The following is a 12,072-nucleotide window of genomic DNA, read 5'->3' on the forward strand; positions in this document are numbered from 1 at the left end:
AAATATAATGGTCCAGACATCAATTTCTTCATTAAGTTACTGGAGTTAACTCTAACACGAAATTACTTCATTTTCGATGGTAGATTTTTCCGGCAATGCTCGGGGTGCGCGATGGGGTCTTGCGTGGCCCCGAGCTTTGCAAACATCTTTATGCGAGAAGTGGAAAATGACCTCTTTCTAACTAATCCTAATGTAGCGGGTAGTATTAAAGCATACTTCCGCTACATAGATGATATCTTTGTATTATGGTCAGGATCGCAAGAGAGTTTCCAACAGGCCATGCTTGACATCAACCGGTTGGATGACTCCATAAAATTCACATATTCTACCAGCTATGAAGAAATACACTATCTAGATGTGGCTATCAAACAAGATCATCTGCACCACTTGCACACCTCTTTATTTGTCAAAGAAACAGACAGAAATACCACGCTGCATGCTAACAGTCACCACCCGCCGACCCTTAAATGGGGATTGCCATATTCCCAATACATGAGGATCAGGCGTATCTGCAGTGATCAAGCTGAGACCATTAAACAGATGGACATCATGACACGAAAATTCATAGAAAGAGGTTATAAACTAAAACATCTAAAGGAAGCCAAAAGCAGGGCTTTGAAGCATGATAGAATATGCTTATTAAACAAAACCCAAAATACAAGAAAGCCGGACTTCATAGTTTGGACTCAAGATTTTTCCACCACCAGTATGAGTACCATGCAGAAGGCCAAACAAATTTGGCCTATCATCACCCAAGACAAACAATTAGTCTCTCAAAGGAGTGAAGATTTTACCCTCTTATCGAAGAGGAAGAAACATCAAAGATTGGGTGGTACATAATGACGTTTCTAATCTTAAAGTATCACCGCCTGGCCATTTCTTGACAAGGAAGCCAGGTAACTTTAAATGCCTCGGGTGTACCACATGCAGCAGTTTGGAACCAGGTGCTGTTTTCCATCATCCACGCTCAGGAAAGGAGTTTAGGATTAAACGACCTTATACCTGTACAAGCCGATACGTTATATATTATATTAAATGCCCTTGCGGGTTATTATACATTGGCAAGACTATTCGCCAGTTTAAAGAAAGAATAGCGTTACATCGATCTAGTATACGTGCGGCTTTGGAGGGACGGGGCTCGGACCAGCCGGTAGCCCGTCATTTCAAGGAGTTACAACACATTAGGTCATCTATACGTTATAAAATCATTGATGGAGTACCTGAATCCCCAAGAGGAGGCAACCGAGGTCGAATCTTACTTCAAAAAGAATCCTGGTGGATCCATACACTACAGTCCATGAAGCCTTTTGGACTCAATGAAATTCTATCATTTACCAGCTTCCTATAATTTGTGATAATAGCACTGCCTTTTTCTACATACTTTGAAGAGATATGAACCGAGTTACAGTGACAGTACTAGGTTCTTTAGACATCTGTTATTATAATTCAGTCTCATGTAGATTCCGAATATCAGTTAATGTGCCTCTTTAGGTTGACAAGTTTGTTTCCGGGTGACATATGATATCAGTTTACTATAATCCATTAGTCCCCCTAGACCTATTGTGCTGTATGTATTGCGGGCTACGGGTGAATCTCTGTTACATGTTTTTATTTCCGTAGACAGAACGGGTTACCATGGTGATGGGACGTCACTAGGATTTTCCACGCCCCCCTTTGATGCTGGGTCGCCGGCGCGGGTGCGCGCCAATGACGTCATCGGCTCACAGCGGGCGCCGTGGAAGCAAGTGCACGAGGTGTGGGTAAGGTATAAATGTTTTATATTTGTATATTACAGATGGTCTTGATAAAAGGGCAGCAGCCCTGAAACGTTGATCACATTACTGTGTCTTCATGAGTGCCAGCTTGTTCTTGGAGATATTGAATTGCTTGTTGGAGCAGGGCACCGGAGCGTACACCGCATTAACCTTTGGAGTGCTGGACGCAAATTGGACATATATATATATATATATATATATATATATATATATATATATATATATATATATATATATATATATATATATATTATAATATTTATTTAAGGAAATCAGAGGGTGGGGGTTGCTAGAAATAAGATGCTCCTGTGTCTCATCTCCATGGTAGCTAGCTGCATATCTGCATATGTAAAATTAAAATAAAGGGAGTAGCCTGACTCTTGTGCACATATTAGAGTGCTGATATCACTGCCTTCATGTTTTTTTGTGGATGCACTTACAAGTATCCGCTCCTACTGTATAAGAGCTTTGTGAGCCATTAAATGACATTACTACTAAGATCTACCTGTTCCTGTGAGCAATTACATAAAATCCATGCTTTAATCTGTTAACTGGTTGTCCTGTGATGAGCTAAGCATGTTCTATGCTATTGTAAGATGTAATGGATGGCTTCAGTCAAAGCTACCTGCAGCTGCAACTAGAAATTGTCCTCAAGTGAGTGGTTCCAGGTGCGAGTAATAGTCTTGTGCTGGCAGAAGTTATGCCTCCTAGTACTGACGCCATCTTGATGCATTGCTAGTTTGGCCAAGCAGTTGCAGTAGTTAGAGAAAAGTTGCACAACCCAGTGGGAGATGCATCAAACATTGGAGAGAGACAATAAGCTACCATAATGGCAGAAGCTGATTGGTACTTTTTTTTTTTTCTCTCTCTCTGGGGTTTGATATATCTCTCCCAAGGTTTGGTGGGTTGAAATGGCAGAGTAAGCCTATCCTATCACTCTTCCATGTATCAGCCACCCATGAGTCTGACTGTTTACTTGTTCTAATAGTTGTTTTAATCACTTGAGGTGTAAACTAGTTTATCCTTTGTTAAAGCCTTATTGATGATGTGTGCTTTCCTGTAGATAAATATGACCCATAATGTGAGGCATCTCTCATTTGGAAGAGATTACCCAGGTCTAGTAAACCCTCTTGATGGGACAAGTGTTGCAGCCATGCAAGGTAAGCCTTTGAATGCTCTAAAATTCTTTGCTTGTTTGCTTACTTAGTTGGAGTGCCTTGGGGCTCAGTGCTGGGTACCCTCTTATCAATGTATCCTTTTCTTTTTGGTAAATTTAAGCAGCAGGTTTTGATTTCAATGATCTTTTCTTTTTCATCCACAGGGGGCACTGGAGTACTCTTGGGATATGGACGGCTTCCGCAGGAACAGGGCACTGAATATTTAAATTTAGAACTCTCCACCCCTCCATATCCCAGAGTACCTCAGTGTTTTTTCTGTGCTCATCGGAGCAACAGGGCTGGTGTGGGGCTGCCACACTTAGTGAATATTTTTTTATTTTAATTTTTCATTTTTTACAACTTCGGCACATCCCTTCCCAGTTTCTACTAAAAACGTGGGTCCTGGATAGTGCCGCTGCACGGAGCAGCGCATGGCGTGTCGGCCCTCACAAAGAGCACCCTCACAGCCACATGCAGCTCACAAGACTGCTGCTACAGCTGGACGGAGCTTGCAGATAGAAGCCCCGTCACAGCCATCGCTTCTGGAGTCAGGTATGCTGGAGGGACGGGGCGGTCAGCGCACGCTGCCGCCCCGCTGTGTGGGGACAATGTTCACAGAGCCGGCGCCGCTGCGCCCGCACCCGCCTCTCCTAACTGGCCGCCCCGGCAACCGCTCCGATCAGCGCCGCGCTCCTCCGCCGCTAAGACCCCGCCGGCCGCTGCTCACACCCGCCGGCCGCCGCTGCAGGACCGCTCTCCATTACAGCGCTCCCCGGCTCCCTGCACCCGATCGCGGACCCGCTCCCCGGTAACTCCCGGTCAGACAGCGGTACACGGGCCACAGGGGAGGGAGCAGAAGGGGGGGGAAGGATACACTTTAGCGGAGGGCTGCAAAAAGGGGGTGACAGCATTAATGACATAGGCTGTTAAGCCTATATTACCGGGTTTGCTGCACTTGTTAAATATACCCTGCGCTGTGAGGCATGGGGGCCATTTTAACCATGCTTCCTGTCTTCCTGTTGTGATTCCAGAACGTTCCTGTCCTACATCTCTACTCCACCGGAGGCGCAGGGGTGTTAGTGGGAATTTGGGATCAGGTTTCATATAGTAGTGGCCACGTGCACTGCTCTTGGCCAGAGATAGATAGAGATATATATAGACACACCTTAGTACTATTTTACTGAGTCGTGCAAGTTGTCTGTCTCTTGTATATTGTATTGTCTGTCTGCATAATGAGTAAGGCACCAGCAAAACCTAAAAAGCAGTTTCCCTGCCATGTCTGTAACCATACCACATGTACAGTATGTTTTGTGGATGCAGCTACGAATACAATTTCTGCTCCGGTTTTCATCCCCGGACCCGCCATGGGCTACACTAGCGGATGTCATGGCTGGTTTGCAATCAGAATTGGCCGCCGCTCGACAGTAGCTGGAAGCGGCAAGATCTGAGTCTAGGGTGAGACCGCTAGAACTACCGGAGGGGTCTCAGCCTTGCCAAATGTCCAAGTCCATTTTGGGTAGTAGGGATAAATTTCATTTGTCTTATGATTTACCAGTTTCTGCTATGTTGCATTCTGACTATTCTATGCCAGACCTCAGTGCGCAAGACCAGCAGTCAGATAGTGAAGATTTTGACAGCCCAGGCATTGATAATCTCATCCGAGCGGTGCATCAGTCTCTGAAGTTTACGGAAACTGAGGAGCCTCTGACAAATAATGAAGTCGTCTTTGCTAAACGGCAGAGGACTCCGATGGGTTTTCCTGTTTCGGGAACGCGACAGAATCCGGATAAACGGTTTTCTGTACCTCGCAGATTTAAGTCTAGTTACCAGTTTCCAGAGGCTGTGACAGCTACATGGGAGAATCCGCCATTGGTGGATTCGTCTGTGTCTAAACTTACTAAGAAATTAACCATACCAGTACCAACGATACTACGCTTAATGACCCTTCAGACCGTAAAATAGAAGCTATGCTAAAATCCATGTATATAGCAGCAGGAGTGTTGCTTAGACCAGGGTTGGTTGGCATTTGGGTTACTAAGGCGCTGATGGTATGGATAACAGAAATCAATTCTGCCCTACATGGATCACCTTATACTTCTCACTGATCAAATTTGTGAAGCTGCTGATTATCTATGTACAGCTTCTACTGACGTCTGACAGCTCACTTCTCACCTTTTATCGTCGCTAGTTACAGCACGACGAGTACTCTGGCTGCACTCTTGGCAAGCGGAGTCGGAGGTCAAAAGAGGTATAGAGGCGTTACCTTAGGGTGGCGAGAAGTTGGTTGGTCCTGAATTGGACAAATGGATTGCTGAGGCCACGGGAGGTAAGTCGGTTTTCTTACCATTGCCTCCACCGGTACCTAGACGGAAGTACTCGGGCCGGCGTTCAAATCCTTTTGGCCTCAGCCCTTTCGAGGCCGTGGTAGAGGACCAGCCATGCCCGGTAAACGAGGTCGAGGGCGTGGTTTCCAACAAACCAACGCCAGTCGTCAAGGCGCTAAGGTCACCGACAAGCCAGTGGCATGACTGACTCCCAGCCCATCTTGGATCTCCAATTGTGGGAGCACGCCTTCAGACGTTCCATTTAGCGTGGTTTCAGACGTCCACAGGTGGGTGGATCCGCAATTTAGTGTTTAAAGGTTACAAGATAGAGTTCGACTGTCTCCCGCCACTGCGGTTTTTCAAGACCGGACTGCCTGTGTCGGACGACAAGAGGGCGGTTCTGCAAATTGCCATTCAGTCCCTGCTGGAGTCAGCAGTTTTGATTCTGGTCCCTGTACACCAACAAGGTCAGGGTTATTATTCCAGTCTGTTTGTAGGTACCAAAGCCGGATGGCTCGGTCAGGCCAATATTGAACTTGAAGGGCCTCGATCAGTACGTCACTTACTACAGATTCAAGATGGAATCTCTGCGGTCAGTAATTGCAGGTTTAGAGCCACAGGAATTCATGATTGCGCTGGATCTCAAGGATGCGTACTTACACATTCCGATTTGGCCACCTCATCAGAGGGTCTTGCGGTTTGCAATACGGCAAAACCATTACCAGTTTCAGGCTCTACCGTTTGGCCTCTCGTCAGCGCCTCGGGTATTCACCAAACATCTCAGATCCCTGGTAGTGATAATAGTTCCGTACTTGGACGATCTGCTCATCAAAGCTCCGTCTCAACAGATGCTCCTCCAACATGCGTTGCTAACGTACAATGTACTGGTTCAGCACGGTTGGATTGTCAACTTCAAGAAATCACATCTGATTCCGTCTCAACGACTGCAATTCCTTGGTATGATCCTCCATGCGGTAAATCAGAGAATTTACCTACCAGAACAGATCATTCGTCATCTGGTAGGATTAGTGCTCAAGCCACGCACAGTCTCCGTACATTTGTGCATTCGCCTCTTAGGCACCATGGTGGCGGCTTTCGAAGCGCTTCAGTTCGGAAGATTGCACTCATGTACTTTTCAACTGGATGTGCGCGCACAGTGGTCGGGCTCGCATCTGCAAATTCACCACAGGGTGCGGTTGTCGGCACGGGCCAGAGTCTCTCTACTCTGGTGACTCAAAGTACACAATCTAACCGCAGGGAAACTGTTCGGCGCCTGAAATTTGATAATTCTAACGACGGACGCGAGTCTCGGAGGTTGGGGAGCTGTAGTTCAAAATTATCAGCTCCAGGGTCTCTGGGCGGATCACGAAAGATTGCTGTCTATACATGTCCTGAAAGCAAGTGAAAATGGTGTAGTTTGCACTGGCGCTAAATATTAAAAGATGTATCCCTTTTTGTTTGGAGGGATTTCCCGGCCAACAAACCAATAGGCCAAATAAAAGTTAAAATGTACAAACTTTTATTAAAACACAAAATACTGACATGAACATACACAAATAAAGTGCATCTGTGGGGCTGGACCAGTTTGAAGGTGAATGTGCAAATGGAAAAAATGTCTCTCACCATGAATCAGGGTTGCGGTGGGCTAGCTTTTTAGAAAAGCAACAGTGTCCCAGGCTGAATCTGGCCTAGGAACCACCGCAGCAGGTTTATTCAGCTTGTGAGTCCTTTTGAATCCACCACTGGTCCTCTCCCCTTGTCGCCTCCATCTGTAAACAACGCGTTTCGGTCACTTAGCTGTGACCTTTTTCAAGTTCCTGGATGGAGGCTGTATGATCCTGGTGGTCTATTTATACCCCTCTTTATTAATGGCAATGTTTTCACCTGCGGGTAGTGAGCTCCGCAATTACCGGACATTCACTTCCGGAAGTCGCGGTTTGCGTTCCAACTGCTACCGGAAATGACGTCGCGTGCGTTCCATCAGTACCGGAAGTTGCGCGATCGCGACTGTAGTACATTGTGCTTCTGGATTTACTTGCTTTAGGCATTGCAGATAGTTATTTCGTATTGCAAACACCCATTTCGTGTCCACAAATTATCAAGCAAGGCTTTTCTTTTCTGGAGATGTCATTTTGAGGGAATGGATAAAATTATTGTAGATGATGCCCGTTCCGCCATCTTTCTCCATGGAAAATAGCCAGTAGCAAATTATTTCTTCCTTTTAAGAGGGTTTTTTTTTTTTATTATTGGGTTCTTTTCTCCTCATATATTCAGGGACCCTCTCTGACCAAACTTTGTGGTACTTTTTATTCCCACCAGTCCATCCCTATTACCCGAGTAGGGTCCCTGTTTTCTTTATGCAGGAGTTCGCCCCAGGAATTAGTATCAATAGTAATTCATCATTGTTGATACATAGAAGAGAAGAGAGAAACATTTTTGTTAAAAAAAGAAGAATTGTATGTGACTTGGTATACGTGAATTTTTATGACCAGACAGAAAGATTAAAATAGTTAAAATGTAAAATATAAATAAATAAAAGGGGGATAACAGTGTGCATTCTTAAGACATTTCATAGAGACAAGTCAATCTAAAAACCATTTCAGTTCGAAATCGACATTGTGTCCGTTAGGTTTCAGGGAATTGAGGTCAAAGATCCAACGCATCTCGGTTTGTGCGAGACGCTTATCAAGATCTCTATTTTTCCAATTTGTTTTAATCTGTTGGATTCCCAGGTACCTCACAATGTGCCCCTCACATTTGTTATGTATCTTGCTGAAATGGTCCGAAAAGGGATGGCTATCCAGACCCTTGCGGATGTTATACACATGTTCCGCCATTCGTGTTTTTAAGGGTCTGGATGTTTTCCCCACATATATCTTTCCACACTTGCATTCAAGTAAATATATGACGTTTCTTGAATGACAAGTTATGAAATCCCTAATTTTGTATTTTTTTCCTTTGACTATGAATTCTGTAATTTTCCTTGGAATGTCTTTTTTAGTGGTGGTTTTACACATCAAGCAGGTACCACACCTATGGAATCCCTGATTACATGTTCTTGCTAATGAATTTTCAGGAAGACTGCTTTTCACTAGCCTATCTTTCAGGGACCTTGCTTTTTTATATATGAAAGTCGGTTTCTTAGGGATGATGTGTCCAATAACCGGATCATCCTGTAATATTCTCCAATTCTGTTTGAATATTCTTTCGATATGCTTATGATGTGCACCATACTGTGTAATGAATGCCCATTCGTGAGAGTTCTCATTTGTTTCTATGTGTACTTTCTCTTTGAGTAAAAGACTCCTCTCTGTACTCCTTACTTGTTCTTCTGCCTTAACTAAAATAGAATTTGAATATCCCTTTTCTTTAAAACGGTTTCCCATCTCTCGTATCTGTACATCCAGGACATTTGAATCAGAACAATTTCTCTTTAGCCGTTTGTATTGCCCCACCGGAATGTTCTCAAGCCATTTTTGATGGTGCTCACTATCTATATTGATGTAAGCGTTCGAGTCAGTTGGTTTTCGATGAGTCCGTGTCAAGATAGAGTTGTTTTCAATGTATATAGCTAAATCCAAGAACACCAACTCTTTTTGACTCTGAGTGAAGGACAAACTAATATTAAAAGTATTATGGTTAAGAAATTCTAAAAATGACAAACTTTCCTCTGATCCTCTCCAAATAAAAAATGTCATCTATAAACCTCCACCATGGCACCAGGTTCGCTCCCGGTCCCCTGATTGGGTCCACTGTTTGCATTTCCCAGTATGCCATATAGAGATTGGCATAACTAGGAGCGAACCTGGTGCCCATGGCTGTGCCCCTCATCTGGAGATAATAAAAACCATCGAAATAAAAATAATTGTTACTAAGAATAAAATCAATGGAGTCCAAAATGAATTGTCTCACCTCATTTTTGTAAGTGCTCTGTTGTAAAAAGTATTCTATGGCTTTTTTCCCTTCATCCCAATTTATTATGGTGTAGAGGGTACTTACATCTGCACTAACTAGAGTATACCCCTCTCCCCAAGTAATTGATTCGAGTTTCCTCAGTGCATCACCTGTATCTTTTAAAAATGCAGGGGTGTTAGTAACCAAGGGTTGGAGGAATGAATCAACCATGGCAGATAAATTGGACGACAGGCTATTTGTGCCTGTGATGATGGGACGTCCAGGTGGATTCTCCAAATCCTTATGAATCTTCGGAAGGACGTATATGGTGGGGGTTGAAGGGTTATCAATATGAATGAAGTTGCGCTCTTCTATTGATATTGCTCCATTGTCTACCGCATTCTTCGTGAGATCTTCCAATTTTTTTGCCATGATATTGAAGGGGTCTGCCTTGAGTTTCCTGTATGTCTCAGGATCTCTCAGTTGCCTCTCAATTTCCTTGATGTATTTTATTTTGCTCATAACCACTACCCCTCCTCCCTTGTCGGCAGGCTTTATTATAATTTCCTTATTTTTCTGCAAGGATACCAATGCTGATCTTTCTTTTTGTGTGAGATTATTTCTCTTTGATTTGGAGATTTGTCTGATTTCTTTTGTTACAATGGAATTGAAGCATTCAATACTGCCACCCTTCACATGTTGGGGATAGAAATGGGATTTCTTTTTAAACCCCTTCTTATTTCCCCCCTGGGTTGCTTCCTGAACTTTCACCCCTTGATCCTTCCCCTCAAAAAATTTCTTCAGGCTTAATTTCCTGATATATTTTTGTAAATCGACAAAAATTTCAAAGGGGTTTGTTGGCCGGGAAATCCCTCCAAACAAAAAGGGATACATCTTTTAATATTTAGCGCCAGTGCAAACTACACCATTTTCACTTGCTTTTCGGTATATGGAATTTGTGTTTTTTCCCTGGTGTGTAGAAGCAGGGCTGCTTATATTTATTTGCTGCGCAACATTGCGGTTGTACACCCATCTTCTTTTGCCATATTTGTTCCAAACACAAGTACACGGCAGGTTGCTGCAGGGATGTTCTCATTTCGTGATAAAAGAAGAGTCTCTTCTAAAATCTTCCAGAATGATAATTCAGAGGAGATTAATATTGTAGATGAGGACCTCACCACGGTATTAAATAAACTAGAGAGAATCATGCTGAAGGAAAATCGTATGTGGTGGGAGGTTACTGCACTTGAACATTATCTTTCCCACCATGTCATTCCCAAAGGATTAAGGATTGCAAAAAAGCCTTCCTTCTCCAATGAGAATGAAACCTTTTGCAAAGAGTGGGAGAAAATTCTCACACACTGTGGACTGTCACTAGTGGAATTGATAATTAAGGAAAGAAAAGAGAATCTGTTAGAAGCGAATAGAGAAATAGAAACGTTAAAGATTCTAGTTGATCCTTATTGTGATTTAGAGGAGGTAAAAACCAAAGAGAAATTTATCCTCACCAAACTAGAAAAGGAAACTAAAGAATTGAAAAGTAGGAAAAAGAAGAAATTTAGTAGAGACACCAAGGAACCCTCATATGAAGACACCAAAGGGGATACAGATAAAACTATCCCTGATAGAGAGTACACTAGGACCCCCACATGGCGAAAAAGGGAGAAAAAAGTCCATCACATACAGGAGAAGGGAATAGAGGAAAGATTCCGTTTCCCTTCAAAAATCCCCAGGGATAGACAATTTAGAAAAGAAAGGAGCCCCTACCAAAAAAATCCAATAGGTAGGAGAGAAAATTGGAAGTCCTGGGGAAACAACAAATCTGAAGATAGGAGGGACACATACTCTAAAATAATCTCACACAAAAAGAAAGATCAGCATTGGTATCCTTGCAGAAAAATAAGGAAATTATAATAAAGCCTGCCGACAAGGGAGGAGGGGTAGTGGTTATGAGCAAAATAAAATACATCAAGGAAATTGAGAGGCAACTGAGAGATCCTGAGACATACAGGAAACTCAAGGCAGACCCCTTCAATGTCATGGCAAAAAAATTGGAAGATCTCACGAAGAATGCGGTAGACAATGGAGCAATATCAATAGAAGAGCGCAACTTCATTCATATTGATAACCCTTCAACCCCCACCATATACGTCCTTCCGAAGATTCATAAGGATTTGGAGAATCCACCTGGACGTCCCATCATCACAGGCACAAATAGCCTGTCGTCCAATTTATCTGCCATGGTTGATTCATTCCTCCAACCCTTGGTTACTAACACCCCTGCATTTTTAAAAGATACAGGTGATGCACTGAGGAAACTCGAATCAATTACTTGGGGAGAGGGGTATACTCTAGTTAGTGCAGATGTAAGTACCCTCTACACCATAATAAATTGGGATGAAGGGGAAAAAAGCCATAGAATACTTTTTACAACAGAGCACTTACAAAAATGAGGTGAGACAATTCATTTTGGACTCCATTGATTTTATTCTTAGTAACAATTATTTTTATTTCGATGGTTTTTATTATCTCCAGATGAGGGGCACAGCCATGGGCACCAGGTTCGCTCCTAGTTATGCCAATCTCTATATGGCATACTGGGAAATGCAAACAGTGGACCCAATCAGGGGACCGGGAGCGAACCTGGTGTCATGGTGGAGGTTTATAGATGACATATTTTTTATTTGGAGAGGATCAGAGGAAAGTTTATTGTCATTTTTAGAATTTCTTAACCATAATACTTTTAATATTAGTTTGTCCTTCACTCAGAGTCAAAAAGAGTTGGTGTTCTTGGATTTAGCTATATACATTGAAAACAACTCTATCTTGACACGGACTCATCGAAAACCAACTGACTCGAACGCTTACATCAATATAGATAGTGAGCACCATCAAAAATGGCTTGAGAACATTCCGGTGGGG

The 12,072-nt window shown here is 43.2% G+C and overlaps 1 protein-coding gene across 1 annotated transcript in view; it reads left to right on the forward strand.

Annotated features, from left to right (window-relative positions):
* Window positions 1–12,072, forward strand: part of ERGIC3 (ERGIC and golgi 3) — an 89,073-nt gene that overhangs the window by 40,833 nt on the left and 36,168 nt on the right. Inside the window, exon 9 of the mRNA XM_063960179.1 lies at window positions 2,839–2,935. Within this exon, the coding sequence (XP_063816249.1) occupies window positions 2,839–2,935 (97 nt within the window). The remainder of the gene's footprint in view (window positions 1–2,838; window positions 2,936–12,072) is intronic.

The sequence above is a fragment of the Pseudophryne corroboree genome, chromosome 3, assembly GCF_028390025.1.
Source record: "Pseudophryne corroboree isolate aPseCor3 chromosome 3, aPseCor3.hap2, whole genome shotgun sequence".
NCBI classification, from domain to species: domain Eukaryota; kingdom Metazoa; phylum Chordata; class Amphibia; order Anura; family Myobatrachidae; genus Pseudophryne; species Pseudophryne corroboree.